We start from the raw sequence: 18,655 nt of genomic DNA, 5'->3' as shown, positions 1-18,655 counted from the left end.
ATGAAAACAGTTGTGCTTTTTAATGCTGCTGTAAAGTATTCATTTCTTTCAAAAAAAAAAAAAAAAATACTTACTTGCCCTAAACTTTTGGATGGTAGTGTATAGTAGTGATCCATGCATGGTGATGTCATTTCTGGTTATTTCCACCCCAAACCAACTTGTTTACATGCCACATGATGACAATCTTTTTTTTGTTCCAGTCTGAAGATCGTAAGATCAACCCTCAGGTGTCACTCTACCTGCTGTCACAGGTATAGAAACATACTTTGGTTTTGCTGAGACTTGCAATGAGTAGATTAGCCATGATACACACAGTGTGAGCTGCACACATGTGGTCAAGTGACGACATATGTTCCCCCGACTGTCATAGGTGTTCCTAATCATCCACTACCAGCCGCTCGTCCACTCCCTGGCTGATGTCATTCTGAATGGAGACTTGTCGGTGTTCACCGTGCAGACAGAGCAGAGCGCTCACAAGAGTTCAGTGAGTACATCTGCCTGTTGGCTTTTTCATTTGGAAGTTTATTCAAGAGGTAACCAGATGGTTTCAGGATTGATCCCTACAAAAATCCATTATCACTTAGATTCATGGCATTTTATGGGAACAAGTATTCCTAGTCGATTAAAAATGTCTTAATTGCCCTTTCACATGACCTTTGGCACTGTTATGACGTCACACTTAAAGTTCAAACCATATTAAACTAAAATGAAATCACTGCATTTGCAATCACTGTTTTTACCATTAACTTTGCACACTTCCCGCTAAAACTGGGCGATATCATACTGAGATCTTTCCGCTAAGACTGGGCGATATCATATTGATATTCAGTAAAATTCATGCCGATACTGATGATAAGCTCTGGACATTTTTACTAGATATGGATAATCACCAGTGTATTAAACAGCAAAAATAAATGCAACAACAGCGAGTCAGTCTGCAGGGAGCTGGCGAGGGAAACCTAACTTACGTTACCTTCCAAAGCTGAGAAAATTATAAAAAAATAAAATAAAAAAAAAGGCAACACAATGTCAATTATATGTAAGTGTTTTGTGTGGTTTTTAAAAAAAAAAAAATAAAAGCACAGATTAAGGGCCTCTTCGCAAAAATGCATTTTGCTGTAAAAAAAAAAAAAATAAAAAAAATGGCAGACGAAAATCAGTGGAACAAAACAAAACAAAACAAAAACACAAGCTCTTGAGACTTGTTTTTAACTTCTTTTAACTTGAGTGCTGTGTTTTTAGTATGCCGTCATGCACGAGATGCTATAAAAGAGAGACGGATAGCTGTAGGTCATAACAGGCGTACACAGTGCTACAACAGAGACCAACCCTACCCCACACCCTAACAGGCAGTTTTCATGACCAGTTGTAAAGACCTTTTGGCGTGCCCCCTACCTTTCTAAATCCAGTCTTAAACTACCTGCGTAGTGCAACACACACACCTACCTCATTGCTATATTGATACTATGGGGGGTTTTACAACATTTTTACACAGTGTTGGTATTTAACACTGTTTGTCATTTAACAGTGTGTATACCGTATGTATACAAGAAGTACAAGTAGTAGTAGTTAAATTAATAATAATAATGATAATGATAATAATAGTAGTAGTAGTATCAGTAATCTGGTGGATTTTTTAATAAGACTGGATTTAGATTTTTAAAAATGTACTGTAAGGGAATACTATTTCTTTATGTTTTAAAAGCTATTACAATTATGAAAATATGACATGTTTTTGGTGAGTTTATAATGTAATACGTTTCTCATAATGTAAAAATTATTACATTATGAGCTCAAGATTTTATTACATTTTGAGAAAATTATTACATTATGAACATTGTATTACAATAATTATGTAATACTTATTACATTATGTGCAGTTATTACATTATGAGTTGCTACAGGCATGCCCATTAGTTTGACCTGCAGATACCCAAACTTGACAAAAGATGTGAGCACAATGGTCAATCTAGCACGTTTACATAGAAAAACAATGAAAAAAATGCATTCTGTGTCAAAATATGCCGCCGGTCGGTTCCAACCAAGGCAGAAAACACTGCAAACTTTTTCTATCACCTGAAAAGGTACTGTCCCACAAGAGTACAAAAATGCAGTTCCGTGTTAATATGTGCAGCATAATGACTGGTTTACAATGTTTACATTGTGCACTTTTTACTCAAATTTCTACCTCTAAATCATTTTATAGATATAAAACCACCTTAATTAATATTTTTGTAAACTATTTTTTATCTAACAGTGAACGTTTTTTTCGTAAAGTTTGTACCTCTTCAAATATTTGAGAAGTTTGTTGCTACTATTTTAATAAGTTACAGGGCAACCTAACTTCAGTTGTATCAAGGCAGAAAAAGCATGCTTGCACAGTCAAAAATTTACATTAGCTATGTTTCCATCCACCTGTTTTTATGCACATTTTGGGACTGCATAAAAAAACGCTGGATGGAAACGCCAAAATGTGCATAAATTCTAAAAATGTGCATAAAAAAACTTATGCGCTCAACTGAGTAGGATTATCAGATTATATGTTGTGAAAAATCTCATCGATTAATATGAAAAAAAAATATTATTGTTATATTTTTTTTGCTATATCGCCCAGCCCTACTTCCCACTCTCTTGTTTCATAGCAACCTTGTAAAACCGTTTTTGTTTTTTTGCTATCATGTTTTTTGTGTGAAGGTCAAAGCGGCACATGATGCTCAAGGTGCATTAACTCCATATGAAATGTGTGAGTCATATGAAAGTGCATTTAGTTTAAAGGGCATTTATTTCTGTTCTTTATTTACAGGCAATTGTTAGATCTATCTCATTCTCAGCTGTTAGTTTTATTAGGTTGCTTTTATGCACAAGCCTTAATGAACAGATTGGGGGCCTTATGTATAAAACTTTCCATAGATTTCATCCTAAAAGTGTGTGTACGCATACAAGTCAGATTTTGCATACGTACAAAAGTTTTCAGATTTATAATCTTGCTTGTGCCAGAACCTGTGCAAAAAATTCCTTTTATAAACCCAGTCAGCGGAAGATTGTGCGTACATGCATCTCCATATATGGAGCTTACAACACCTAGTTTTACTATGCATTACGTCATCTGCATATCATTTCCATGTATATTCCCATCCACGTGACACCGTGTTTAACGGTACAAGACATTAGGAAAATATGACTGTAAATGCCATCACATTTTATTGCTAGAAATCTTTCACTATCCTTGTCTAGTTTTAGAAAAAAATAAATCAAAATTTTATAAAATACTGTTCAGGGAAAGTTTTCAATGAAGAGTTATTCTCATACTTTTCCACTGGCTAAATAGTAATTTTAATTGTTTAAAAAAATATATATATATATTTTTTTGCAATTTTGCCTATAAGGTAAACATACATTTTAGGATGTTAATATATTTTTAATGGAAACAGGTAGTCCTTAAACATTTTAAAAATAAAATGTGCCTATCTTACTATTTCCTATCCTCCTTCTATCCTATCCTTCCAAAATTTATTCTTCAAATACAATGATATTTTTCATAATATTTTTGAAGACCATGAAATGGGTTATTTTTAGGCTACTGTCTGTCTGTGAACGACACTAGCAGCACACCAGCATTCAGCAGAGGCTGTACAGTACTGTGTACAGTAGCTACTCGTCGGAAGATCACTGAGCGATTCCTTCAGTGTCTGTCATTATGTCATTATGTTGCTAAGCCATCTGCTTAGACGAAGTAAATGCGCATCATTGATCATTATTCACTTGAAAATATTTTCTCAAAACATGATATTTAGAAGACTTATAGTGGAATTATCATGTGCCAAGCAATCCTCGCTGTAGTTAAAGGAACACTCCACTTTTTTTTTGAAAATAGGCTCATTTTCCAACTCCCCTAGAGTTAAACAGTTGAGTTTTACTGTTTTCGAATCCATTCAGCCGATCTCCGGGTCTGGCGGTACCACTTTTAGCATAGCTTAGCATAGTTCATTGAATCTGATTAGACCGTTAGCATCTCGCTCAAAAAAATGACCAAAGAGTTTTGATATTTTTCCTATTTAAGACTTGACTCTTCTGTAGTTACATTGTGTACTAAGACCGACGGAAAATGAAAAGTTGTGATTTTCTAGGCCGATATGGCTAGGAACTATACTCTCATTCTGGCGTAATAATCAAGGAACTTTACTGCCGTACCATGGGTGAAGCAGGCGCAATTATATTACGCAGCGTCTCTCACTAATGTCTCCATGGTTGCAAGGCACGCTCCCTGTGCAAGCAGGGGGTCACATGCGCTGCGTAATATCATTGCTCCTGCTTCACCCATGGTACGACAGCAAAGTTCCTTGATTATTACGCCAGAATGAGAATATAGTTCCTAGCCATATCGGCCTAGAAAATCTCAACTTTTCATTTTCCGTCGGTCTTAGTACACGATGTAACTACAGAAGAGTCAAGTTTTAAATAGGAAAAATATCAAAACTCTTTGGTCATTTTTTTTGAGCGAGATGCTATTGGTCTAATCAGATTCAATGAACTATGCTAAGCTATGCTAAAAGTGGTACCGCCAGACCCGGAGATCGGCTGAATGGATTCGAAAACGGTAAAACTCAACTGTTTAACTCTAGAGGAGTTGGAAAATGAGCCTATTTTCAAAAAAAGTGGAGTGTTCCTTTAAAACATTTAAACACAGCATGCCATAGGAAAAGTGTTCAAAAGCACCGCATCCACTACAAATATTATTTAAATTCATAGAAAATGTTGTAACTTCTGGATAATGATTTCATGTAATTTCAGTGCTTGACAACATTAAGGAGAGTGGCATAATTAAAGCTACAATATGTAGATTTTTTGCCACTAGAGGTCGCCTATTCAAAACAAAGGCGTAGCTTGATGACGTCGAGTATGAGCACGGAATCATTGGAGATGTCGTCTTCACCTCACAGCCAGTGGAAGAGAACTGGGATAGGACTTGGGCAGAAATCATGTTCATGGATGAGATTATTAACGTTACTGTAGTATGAAGCAGAGGTGGAGCGATTGCTAATGAGAGACGAACACAACACGCCTTGCGAGCAGCGGAACTTTTATTATGTCGCAGTCGCCGAAAATGATGTTATAACGTTATTCTGTGCGTTCGCTCGGTGGCTGCTGAGAGACACTTGTTGCACACTGCAGTAAGTTAGATCGGTATTAGAGTATCATATTAATAAATGCTGGATGGCTTGTGCTGATAAATGGCATGCAATTAATTTTAAAATGTATTGTATGATGGAGAAAATGCTGTATTACTTAGCTACTTGACAATAGTGGGTTTTTTTCTGAGGCATGGTAAAAGCATGGTACTCTTGGAAAATCAAGAAAATGAAATTCAAACAATAAGACTAAACATGTTGAGCTATATAACAATAATTCGTTTCCTGTCTATAAATGTAACCAAACAGTTGTTCCTTTGTCTCATAAACCTTTGTCTCGGAAACCGAGGGTAATGCGGATATGACGCCATTGACAGGCGACTCCCGGACACGTACAGTATCCTTGGTTAAAATCGCTAATTTCTCATGATTTACAAATAGTTGGAAACATTTGGAATATTGTAAATACTCAACTGAACAAAATATATAATACTGGCCTTAGTGGCCTAGTCAGGGTTCCCACGCGCCTTGAAAGTACTTGAAAGGATTTCAGACACATGAATTCAAGGCCTGGAAAGTACTTGAAAACAAATATTGGTCCTTGAAAGAGCTTGAATTAAATTTGAAATAAATTTTGTGAAAATTATAACATGCCCCCCTTAGTTGTAGTATTTTTGTTTTGGAATATTATGTTACAATCAGTGTCCGAGTGTTATCCATTGCGGTACTTCCCCTTTCTTGTTATTAGGTTTGGACATTTGAGATGTGACACTTGCTGTGTCCGAAATGAACATTCTTATAGGAGTGTGCGATTTTGATCGTGGACAATGAAAAGGTCTCCACAATCTGCTTTTGAAGAAATATCCGTGTATTGTAATATAGTGCAAAAGCGACATACATTCACATCACATGTTAACACAGTGGTAGAGTTATACTCACAGAACACTGCAGTTATTCACAATCACAAAAGTTCATTATTTGCAAGAGTTTTATAGCCTTGCCAGTTAAACATTTTAGCCGCGTGGTCTGACACATGCTTTTCTGAGTGGATACACCTGAAGCTCACACACTCTAAAAGCCTGTCAAACACTGCATTTGCTGGACAAAGTTATCATTTGCATCTTATTTTGCTAATACTGTCGATACACACAAGGTTTACACCTTCGGTTAAGTGTAAAGTGAAAGTAAACAGTTGAGAGAAAATCGGATGCGTGTCAATAAATTAGATGCGCGCAAGAGCCTTAAAGGGACAGACAACACATGCTGCGACTTGTCCTTAAAGGGATAGTTCAACCAAAAATAAATTCTGTCTTTATTTACTCACTCTAAAGTTGTTCCACTTCCAAACTGGTATTAATTTCTGTCTTGTGCTGAACACAAAATAACATATTTTGAAGAATGTGGGTAACCAAACATTTGCTGGTACCCATTGACATCCATAGTATTTTCTTTCCTCTATGGAACTCACTGGGGACCAGCAACTGTTTGGTTACCCACATTCTTCTTCAAAAAAAAAAAAAAAATTTATGTTCAACAGAAGAAATTTATTGTACGGTGAGTAAATAATGACAGAATTATCTTTTCTTTTCTTTTTTTTAATTTCTTTGATACAGTAGCTTTAACAAGAAACTTATAAATTAGTATTTTTTATCTTCATCCACAAAAGTCTGTCATTCTTATTTTCTTTTATATTTTGTTACCTTGTAAGGCTAGTTTTTTAATATATAGGGAATTAGTTTGACTGTACTGATCGTCACTGGCAAAATAGTAAAACCAACATGAAAAAGATTTGTGATCAATTCATGAGTCATGATATTTTTGCCATATCGCCCACCCCTACTTATTAATAAGAATATTATGCATATTATGTAGAGTTAGTTTTCCCCCAAGGGGAAGTTTTCCCCCACTTTACCCTAAATTCACAATTGCGAGTTACAAAGTCAGAATTGCGTGATGATAAAGCCACAATTGTGTCTTATAAAGTCAGAATTGTGAGATATAAATTGCATTTCTGATTTTTTTTTTTTCTCAAAATTGCTCATTTATATCTCTCAATTCTGACTTTTTCCCCCCTCAGAATTGCAGGTTATATTATATTGTTTATATCTATATTATATTGTATATATTCTGACTTTATAAGCCACAATTACGATCTATATAATCTTTTTTTCACTCAATTGCCAAATTTATTTTTATAATATTCTCTCTATATTATAATGTTTTTACTAAGTAATGATTTATAAAAAATGAAAACCAAAACTAGTGTGGAATAATTGTTAACATTAGGGATAAGAAAGCTGCAAATGGTTTTAATATATTTTCAAAATTAATGTACAAATGATTCTGTACCTCTTCCGAGTTAAAATGTACTGTAAGAGGTCTTTCATGATGCTCCATATGCTGGGATGTGAATTTGATAGGTGCTTGATATAAAATAAATGGTTCTTTAAACAGTCCTTGAAAGTCCTTGAATCTGGTGTTCATGAAAGAGTGGGATCCCTGCCTCGTGGTTTTTGGATATTTTACTGCAAAAATCTTACATATTGTGCCTTTAATCTAATTGTGGAAATTGAAATTTTCAAATGAAAAGCTGAGTTTAAAATCATTCTTTTTACTTCATTACTTTGCTCACTCCAGTAAAAGAGTGTGTTCGCACGGTCTAGAGCAGGCTTCCTCAAATCCGGTCCTAGGGGGCCACTGCCCTGCAGAGTTTAGTTCCAACCATAATCACACCTGAACAAGCTAATCAAGGTCTTCAGAGTTACTAGAAAATTGCAGATAGGTGATCAAAATTGCAGATAGGTGATCATAGTTTGATCAAGGTCTAAACTAAACACTGCAGGACAGTGGCCCTCCATATGCGACATGGTTGACCCTTGGGTTTTAAATGGCCGTACTAAAATTATTTTTATAATTTACGTTGGGTGGCAGCATGATTATTTGCAAGCAGTTGAAGTTAAAAGCTGTCATGGATGTTTACAGCGCAAAATCTGGCTGAACTGGCTGAACATCAGAGGGTATGTTGTTTCAACTGCAGAAAGACATCAATACACACCATTTTTCAGTCCACTGACGTTAAAGGCGCAGTGTGTACATTTTAGTGGCATTTAGCGGTGAGGTTTCGAACTGCAACCAACGGCAGCTCACCCCTCCCTTTCGAAGCAAAATAGAGAAGCTATGGTGGCCAGCTGGCCGACACAAGTCAAAGATGTCGTCGTCTGAGACAGCAGAGAGTACGTTAGCCAGTCAAGCAATGAGGTTTTTTCTTACTTCCAATAAACCAGACGACTACTACTACTACTACTTCTTCGTGCATATTCAACGTAGTGACGATGCAAGCTGCCTCTAAAAACATGAACAATCTAGAAGAACAACAACATAGTGATGAAACGCGCTCTGTAAAGTGCGGGTCTCCCACATATGTGTGTTTTAGCAAGGCGATCTGTGTTGCATCAGTGGTGCATGATGATACGTGCCAGGTTACGTGTCGCGGCGCTGCTTTATTAATTTATGCAGTGTAAAACCCGGACACTGCCACACAAATGTGGCTTTTTGTTAATGTCCTACTACAGGATTTAACAGAGTATCAGCTCAATACCAGTTACAAAAGACACTGTAACGCTGGTTTCACTGGTGAGCAGTACACTTTTGATGGACAAAATAAATATAATTTCACACAAAAAGTGTTCAAAATGCACAGAATAAGCATGTCTAATGTGTTTTAACAAGAATTTGAGTATGACAGAAAAGAAAATTAAGAATCAAAAATATTTCTAGAAGATTTACCCATTTGAACATGTTTTTAATTATTCAGTTTCGGTTAAAGTATGGTGTATTATAAAAAACTAAAGTAAACTAGCCAGAAAATATGATATATTAACATTCTTTTAGTTATTACACAGAGAGATATATAGGCTGCAGCATACCCAAATCAAACCCGAGTTTGCAGTCTTGTAAACATGTGCACGCGGCAGATGATGTAAAACACAAAGCTTACCTCATTCATGTGCAGCAATGGGTGACATGAGGCTTTTATTTATTTATTTTTATTTATTTACGTTTATATGCGAATGTTGTACACCTCCCCATGTTAACAAACTTTCAAGACTATCAAGGTTATAAATGACCAACTTATAAAAACAAATGTATAGTTGTCTTTGTAAAGAAATGCTCACTTTATATGTAGCTTCGAGCCGCTGCTGTGATGCTGTACAAACGCTTCCAGTGTGAATACTTGCGCGTCTCTGCAGCTGCAATGACGATGTAGTTACGCTCACGCGCCGCTCACGCGCCGCTTAAGCTTGCAGTGTGAAACGGGCGCAAGTCTGTCACAGGCAATTCTAGTTACATTTTTCATCGATTTCTTAAATTATCTTTTGACTATGTTCTGGCCCGCCATCTAGTGGCGAAATTTTTTTTTGGCCCGATGCTAAACTTACTTGCTGAGCCCTGATGTAAGGTCTTTATACACCACTGAAAACATAGTTATGTGTATTATATTCCATTTCTGTCAATAAATCCTCCCAAATTTTACACATTGCACGTTTAATCTAACTCTCCTGTCTGGTTGGTTTGTCGGACAAAATGGCAGATTCGACATTGTGGTTGGTCAGATCGCCTGTCAATCAAACTCCTGGCAAAGGTTGAATTTTCATTTGTTATTTTATCTACGGCTCGTTAGATCTAGAATTCTGAATTGAAAAAAAAAAAAACAGCATGGTAAGTTTACATTTATTTGAATTAATTCGAATGGATTAAAGAACGAGAGAGAGAGAGACAAAATCATATTATTGTGCTATTATAAGCATAAGCACTGTAAGCCTCAGCCTTTATTTGATATTTACTTGGTGGCAAATAAGTTGTCATGGCTACATTAAACTGGCCAAAGTGTCCTCTACCTCAAGGAAAGTTCAATGTGTCAGATTTACAGTGACGTGTCCGAATAGCTTGCTAAATGTTATCGCGTCTTGATCACTTAAAAGATGTCAGTCAAGCGCTACAGTCTCACTGTGCCCTTTTTTTAAAAATATAAGATGCCTATCAGACCCCCCAAATAAACTTCTCAGAAAACAGGTAGTTTTGAAACACCGCTGCTCCAGTCTGTGGATGAGATGGTTGAAGAGGAGAAGAGAATTCTCTTTGCGGTTTGCCTCTGCTCTTGTTATTTTCATGAGGGTATTTACACTGAGGTAAGGCAGGCAGATAAGAGCGCTGTGATATCAGTGGTGTTAATGGGCTGCTTTGAAGTCTTCTGCACAGCAGACATCACTGCAGCGTGTAGGTGGATGTGAGACTGATTGTGTATTGCAGCCTGTAGCACATAACTTGTTTTTTCTATATATATTTTTTTTTTATTGTCTGAATATCAGAATCCGGGCCAAGCCGTGCATATGCACATATGCAAATATTTGCAATAAAAGCGTCCCTAATGTTTGCCTGGTTGAGTCGTTCTCGTGTACCTGGCAAAAACAAAAGCACTTAAATGTCAGATTTGTTTCTCAGAGAGCGAGTGAGTGAGGAGAATGTCATGCTTGCTTAAACTGTAGATTTCCACTCTTATCTTCCTGGAATCACCAGGGCTAACAGCACAAAGGTTTACTTCCCAATTCTCCCAGCTATTCCAACCAGAAAGCAAGATTTAAAATGCATTAAAGCAGTCAGGAATAAAAAGATGAATATAAAATGAATAAAAGATTGATATAAAATGCATTAAAACAGTTATAAATAAAAAATAAAATAAAAACAAAAAAAATTAAAAGAGCAAAAGGATGATACATATAAAATGAAGTATAATCAGTTTGGACATAGCACAGTGCTCATTCAGTAAATGCGCAGCTAAACAGATGTGTTTTGAGTCTGGATTTGAATGTGACTACTGTTGAAGCACACCTGATCTCTTCAGGTAGCTGGTTTCAGCTGCGGCTGGCATCAGCTAAAAGCAGACTCTCCTTGCTTTGAGTGAACCCTTGGTATTTCTAAGTGATTTGATCCTGATGATCTTAGTGATCTGTTAGGTTTATATTCAATGAGCATATCTGCAATGTGCTATTGAGGCTATTGGGCTACTGAGTGATTTATATACAAGTAACAGTACTTTAAAATCAATTCTAAATGCAACTGGAAGCCAGTGTAAAGATCTGAGGACTGGTGTGATATGTTCATATTTTCTGGTTCTGCTCAGAATCCTGGCAGCAGCGTTTTGTACAGGGCTTAACGCTAAGGATTTTTTCTACTGGCCCGATTGGGCCAGTGGTTTAAATTTTTACTTGCCCTGCCAAGATTTTCACTGGCCCCACGACAAAAAATTAATAAAGTAAAAGCAAATGGGCCTATAAAATAAGCCTAGTTATTGTTTTCATTGTTTTTGATACATCATGTAAACTATAAGGTTATGACACCAAAAGCTACTAGATTAACTCACTTAAATTTTAAATATTGTTAGACAAATAAACAGTAAGTAATAAAATAGGAACAAATAATCAAATAATGAGTAATAGCACAAATAAATACAACAGAATAAACATATAAATTAAACAATGCTTTTCAGGTACAGAAATTGTGATCTAATATATAACTATATAAATATAGATTAAGCTTTATTAAAGTTAGTCAAGAGCTGTTACAGATGCAAAAATAATGTTTTGAAATGTTGAAAATATAAATACTGTTATTTGAAATTATTTATAAAATGAAAAGACACTTTAAATGTGAAATTTAGTAGGTGGCAGCAAGTCCCTGTTAACGGGCGAGTCATTGAGATTCAGCCGATTCATTCAACAGGCTGATTCATTCAGGAAGTGTTGCTCAGAGACGCAAAACAATTCTGTGTGGACTTTGTTTGGAACGATTTTCGTCTGTGAAATAGAGCGAAACAAGCTATTTGGTGTCTAAAATGTAAGTCACTTAAAATAAACTGCTTGTTTATCAAACTGTACGATGTATAAAATCAATATCACAATTGTAATCATGCTAAAACTTGGCACTCTTCATCTAATATTTGTTAACTATATTAAATTATATAAGTATAAAAGACATACAAGGGCATTTTGCCCCTTATCTTGAATTCTGGGGGTATTCTAAATGCATTTTAATAGACTAGATCATAGCATACACTTTAATATGCATGCGCACTAGTCTAACCTACTTGACTACATCACGTAGTGTATGCATGCATTCAATGGATGTGTTTTTGTTTGTTTTTTGTAAAGTGAGAGACATACTCGATAATGTCAGATCGTTAAATCAACGATTATGATATCATAGACAATATATAACGTACACTATATATATATATATATATATATATAAAACTACAGCACTGGCCATTACAATAATCTACCCTGCTGGTGATGAAAGCAACAAGTTTCTCTTGACTGGAAAGCATCTAATTCTTGCAATATTCCTGCTTGTACATGACTACTGAAACTAAGTTCTGACTCCAAAATCATACCAAGATTCCTAACTTGGTTTGCCTTCAGCTTGAGAACTTCATCCTTGTTTCCAAACGCAATGACTTCAGTTGTCTCTTTGTTTAAAGGTCACCTGTTATGCCTATTTTAACAAGATGGAATTTAAGTCTTAGGTGTCCCAGAATGTGTCTGTCAAGCTTCGGAGCGTTATGAATCTTTTGTGTCGAATCAGCGGTTCGGAGCGCCAAAGTCACGTGATTTCAGCAGTTTGGCGGTTTGACACGCGATCCGAATCATGATTCGACGCGCTGATTCATAAGGCTCCGAAACTTCATGAAGCAGTGTTTTGAAATCGGCCATCACTATATAAGTCGTTATTTTGTTTTTTTGGCGCACCAAAAATATTCTCGGCGCTTTATAATATTAATATTGAACCACTGTACTCACATGAACTGATTTAAATATGTTTTTAGTACATTTATGGATCTTGAGAGAGGAAATGTCATTGCTGGCTATGAAGGCCTCACGGAGCCATCGGATTTCAACAAAAATATCTTAATTTGCGTTCCGAAGATTAACGAAGGTCTTACGGATGTAAAACGGCACGAGGGTGAGTAATTAATGACAGAATTTTCATTTTTGGGTGAACTAACCCTTTAAAAGCACTTGTACACTGCCTGCTTCCAGTCCCTTTACACACACCACTTAAACTTAAAATAATCATTTATGAAGTTCGAAAAGGATGAAGCGAATTACAAATCTCGCATCATAAAAGCATTCTGATCCGAGGTGCAAGTATATTTAACCACTTACATGACTCAGCCGAATGCACAAGCGCTGTCCAGCAGTCTTCTTCGTGAGCGTTTGAGAGTGTGCAGTTAAAAACTAGCCTAGAGCGCCATCTGCTGTTAAAACTAAGCTCAGAATCGATTCAAGAGAGAAAATATCAGGATCGATCCAGATTCATTGTATCGATCGAGAATCAATGTATCGTCCCAGCCCTACTAGCTGATGATTATTCATTTTTGCTGTTGCTTATACTTAGGGTTGGGGGATTTGAACAAACTTTGATGAATTCATCACCTAGCAACCTCTCAACACACTACAATGCACTCTGAGGATCTTAGCAATGGAAACATGGAAACCTTGGAAACAATCTATCTATGATGTCATTTACTTCCTAAAATAAATAGAAGATAGTTCCTTTTCATGATTTACCACCATTGGTCTTTATTGTTTTGGCATACTTCTCGGGATTTCTTAGATTAGTCGACTAGTCTGTTACAAAATTTCCATTTAAACGTTATGGAAATGTGGTGCACATCCCTAGTCCTGTCATGGGTTGTTGCAGGCAGACAAAGAAGACAGAAGAGTAAAGTTCCAATACGAGGTTTAATGATAATATTCCAACAGCAGGTAGAAAGGCAGGGCAACACACACTAAAGGTAACGATGACCGGACAAACACTGAGTGAACAGGAGACGTACAGCTGTGATGATTAGTGTCAGTGTCCATGGTAACGGATGAGTGGCGGCAATCTAAACAAAGGAACAAGTTATGAATGGAAACAAACTAAGGCCCCATTTACACTAGTACCTTTTCCTTTTAAAACGCATACGTTTTGCTACGGTTACCCCTGTCCTTTACACTACGTTGGCGCTTTCGAACCACGAAAACGAACACTTTCGAAAACGCTGCAGAACCCGTTTTAGTTTGAAAATGCTGGGGTTGTGTTTCAGTATAAATGAACCAAAATGGAGACTTTTGAAAACAGTGGTGTAACTGCCCACAATCGCTCTGCGTATCCTTGACGACCGTGTAATAACATTACACGGTCCAATAACATGGAGTCTGAACTGAAATCTTTTCTGGCTTTGTTGTAATTTTTAGCAGCCATTGTGCAGTTAAACTCTGCATGTTTTTAATACTGCAGCTGCCTACATGCGCAAGAGGCAACTGTTTACGCTTGTACGCCCATGCCCAGTGTGCGTGAACAGTCATGTGACGTGTTTTCGGCCGTGTAGTGTAGATAGTGCTGTAAAAATGTTGTAAATAATCATCAATGAAGCTCTTCACCAAGCGCTTACACAGATACACACAGTGTACCAGTCCGCTGATAGACGCCTGCTTTCAAACACTCCCGCTTTCAAAACGCTTTCAAATTCAAACACTGCCATGCGTTGATCACTGTAGCCAATCACAGACATATCTGATGAGCACGTCAACACAATGGCCAATCAGAGGTGTTTACAGATCCTCTCAATAGCGTTCAAAGCGTCACATTTTTAAAATTTCAGTACCGATAGGTACCGAAGTCAGTACTTTTGACAACTGTAAGTGTAGACAGAGATCGTTTCTGAAACACTGTGGAAATGCCAGTGTAGACGAGGATCATTTTCATTTTAAAACGTAAACGGGGCCTAAAAGTCCACAAAAACTATGACAACCCAAACGTGACTGTGACAAGTCCCCACCTTTTTTTTCCTTCATATTTTGATAATCTGTTTTACTCTGAAGTACATTACAATACAGAAGAAACTGTCGCTACTTCTGCTTGATTGCAACTTTTGTGCATTCCTAGAATGGTTATTAACACGTGTTTCTATGCATTCCTAGTGTATTAATAAGTGTATCAATGTGCATTCCTAGAATGGTTATTAACAAGTGTATCTGCTAATAGTAGATGTGCTTCAGCTCTCCCCCCTGTATTATTCTGATAAATGTATGTTTATCATCAGCAAAAAAAAAGAAACAGGCAGTCAAGCTGCCTTTTCAGGGAAACAGTCTCTCTTCTCATTTGTGTCAGTATTATCAAAAGCCATTTCCCCTTTCCCATTCTCTGCCCCTTTCTGCGGTCTGTTTCTGTGTCTCACCTCTCAGGCTTAACCACAGCCTGCTCTACTTGACCCTTTTTTTACAAGCTGACGGTAACTTGTCAACCAGCTTCCCTAAACCTGTGCAACCTGTGTGACTGAAATTTCAGAGCAGTTCAAGGAAAAGAGGCATTTAAAAAAAATGATTTGCAGGATTTGTTCAGTATATCAACACAAATTGCGTTTTTGTATCACAACAATGACATTAAGTTTGCATGAGTGCTGTGAAATGAAGTAATTTTGCTGACTGCTACATTTGTTTTGGTTTGCACGAAACTGTTGACACCATGCATATCTGTGCTGCCCTGTACTGTAAACAAAACTCTGTCTGCGTCTGCAAAACTTTTGCAGATTTTAATACCTGACCCAGCCGACAGTAAAGCTACTATTCGACACAAATTGGCTAATTGGTTATATATGTTGTTTAAATGCATTTTATGCATTGGATTTGACATTGTTACTGTTGCTTTCTTTAGTTTATCTATAAATCAAATCCAGATAGGATGTTTATCAAAGTTAAAGTAATTTGCACTCTTTGAATTGCAAAATTTTATTATCAAAGCTCAACAAATATTGTATTTTTGTACAAACAAAGATCAAGATAACATTAGCAAAAACATCTCTGAAAATATCTCACTATGCCAAAACTGCATTCTGTGGGAAACTCTGATACGCAATATCAAGATTTCAAATGTATGCTCTTGTACTGGTATGACAAGATTTTTTATTATTATTTTTTTATATATATTCCACAGTGCACATATATTTTGAGACAACACTTTCATATTATTGTTTTCTTTCTTTAGGAACCAAATGCGTTAGCTCTAAAAGAATGTAAGAAATAGGAGATGAATCATGAATTAACTGTGCAAGTTTCATTTTATCTTTCATTTCTTGACAAAGGTCTCCATTTAAGCTAAAACAAATTTTTTGTTATTTATCAGGCCATCAATGTTTCGATTAGATAATACACAGTATGTTGTGGGACTGTGGCGTGTTGTGAAGAGCTTGATTGAGGAAGCCGGTGGGAATCCTTATGTAAATGCAGAGTTTTGGTCTGTCTTTTGCTGTGGCTCTCGTTGCTCTGATGTACAGCGATTTGCTTTACACCATCACCGCACTGCCTCTAACCTACTTTTCCTTTCCCGTAAGGCCTGTAAAATAGGTGCTAGTACCTGTGTGTTACCAGCAAGCCTCTGACACCCAAACACACACACACACACACATACGCACATCACATGACCTTCCTTCACCACAAGCCACAGGTAGAGGATGAGCACAGAAAGGACCAAACAGAGACGTCGGATGTGTAGAATAGGATTTCAAACACGTCCTTGCGCAGATGACAGGAAGTATGAAGTTATGTAGTGCAGAGATGAAGGGCAAAACCGCTACCGTATTAGAAGCTTCCCCTGTTTTCTCATTATACGATTTACATACTGCATATCTAGCAGGGTGCATGTGTAAGCAAAGGCACACCTGCTATGCAGTTTGCTGGAAGCGCACCTGTAGCCTGGTGGCATGCTTTAGCAACCTGTTTCTGTTCAACAAGTGGTTGTCACAATTCAGTGTTCTGGCGAATGCAACTTGGTCATTTCGGTTGGCTGAGGTGACTGGGACTCTCGCATCAGTGTGACATGCATCAGATGTCACAAACCTGTTGTTTTGGTTCTTAAAATGATGTCACATATCTGAGGGGATACATGCAACACGTCAGATACCACACTTTCTCCTTTAGTAAACTCTAGAAGTGTTTTTTTATATATATATATATATTCAGCTTATCTTGACAGCATCTGCACAAAGAGTGAGGTCATCAGCTGCCTTTTATCTGTTCAGTCTTTTCTCGTAAATAGCTCAGTCTTGGTGATGTACATTGCACTTTGAATAGAATTCACTCATTAAGTCTGTGACCACAGGGAGACCACAGATGGCTGTTTTTTTGCAAATGTGGCGTCCTACTGAGCGCTCCACTTCTCAGCATGTTCTTCGCACTGTGTCACTGTGACCTGCTGTGGTCCTTATTTTTTCTTTTTTTTTCTTTTTCTCGAGAGTTGTTTTTAATTCGTATACTACCAGATAGTTTATTTTCATCAAAGCTGCTTTCTCACAAACTTGTTCTCCATCCACAGTTTCTCTTCATCTTAAGTTTTTGAAACAGTAGAGGTGGGTTCTTTGAATCCTCGCAAGCGTTCTTTGAAGAGCAGACCGAGTGGTTCAGAGTGCAATAGCGCTTCTGTGAGACCACGAGCAGGTGATTGTTCACTGTGTTTTCCTGCCGTTCTAAGAATGAATATCTTATCTCTTGTGCGGTCGTCATGAATGAGGTTGGGGGTCCTTCGGTGTGCTGTCCAGCAGCAACTATCTAGTGCTTCATCTCGCATGACTTATTGGAGATCCTCAGAAACATCACTGCTGTCCATACTGCACTTACCAAATGTGTCCTAGACTGTTTGGCAGCTGTTTCCTGTCTTAGCGGGTTCTTGTTTCTGAGAAGCCAGAGACTGTTTTCCTTTCACTGCCTCTTTAAGTTGTGCAGACGTTGTAAAAGCAGCTATTGCTGTTATTCAAGATGGTTAATGTGTGAATATGTTGTTCCGAGATCAAGCAGTTAAAGGTTTATGATATTTTTTTAAACATAAATTTATATGGATTGTCTTTGTTTTTATATTTAAATGTTACTAATAAAGCTTATTAATGTTTGAAAGACTAAGTTTCGGTTATTTGGAAATGCTCCAAACTGTAAATTTGCATTTGGTGTACTTGTACTGTCTCTGGTTAACCTCATGAATATATGGGGGGGGAACAAGTAACACACTTTTTATTATTTTATTTTTATTATGAAAAGAGAACTTTTCATGAGCCTCAAAAATTGGACATATTAGTCATACGCCTCATCCATTGGTCATTCCTTTTTAGAGCAATGCCGGTGTTCGTCGCTTCACCAAGCCCCCAGAAAGTCTGGAGCGTTCCCTTGAGATGAGTCGTCAACGTGGGAGGAAGAGGGCTCAGAAAAGACCCAACTACAAGAACGTGGGCGAGGAAGAGGAGGAGGAACGAGGATCTGAGGAAGGGCCGGAAGACGAGAAGGAAAAGGCTAAAGGTACAGAGGCTAGTTCAAAGGCCAGCAGGACAAGTGGGGACAAGGAAGGTGAGTAGCACTAGATGAATGTCCCAGCATGACTGACTGACCCTCCATTCTTTGGATCATACCACACTTCGGCTGTGGCTCTGCTCTCAAAAC

At 37.2% G+C, this 18,655-nt stretch overlaps 1 protein-coding gene across 4 annotated transcripts in view; it reads left to right on the top strand.

Annotated features, from left to right (window-relative positions):
• Positions 1–18,655, top strand: part of clec16a (C-type lectin domain containing 16A) — a 70,705-nt gene that overhangs the window by 12,064 nt on the left and 39,986 nt on the right. For 3 of the 4 annotated variants that reach the window (XM_051888593.1, XM_051888596.1, XM_051888595.1), the window contains 3 exons: positions 201–251; positions 371–484; positions 18,331–18,562. In XM_051888593.1, coding sequence (XP_051744553.1) covers positions 201–251; positions 371–484; positions 18,331–18,562 — 397 coding nt within the window. The remainder of the gene's footprint in view (positions 1–200; positions 252–370; positions 485–18,330; positions 18,563–18,655) is intronic. The other variant, XM_051888594.1, reaches the window with a different exon arrangement.

The sequence above is a fragment of the Ctenopharyngodon idella genome, chromosome 3 (assembly GCF_019924925.1).
Source record: "Ctenopharyngodon idella isolate HZGC_01 chromosome 3, HZGC01, whole genome shotgun sequence".
Lineage (NCBI taxonomy): Eukaryota > Metazoa > Chordata > Actinopteri > Cypriniformes > Xenocyprididae > Ctenopharyngodon > Ctenopharyngodon idella.
This window is presented reverse-complemented; position numbering and strand designations above follow the sequence as displayed.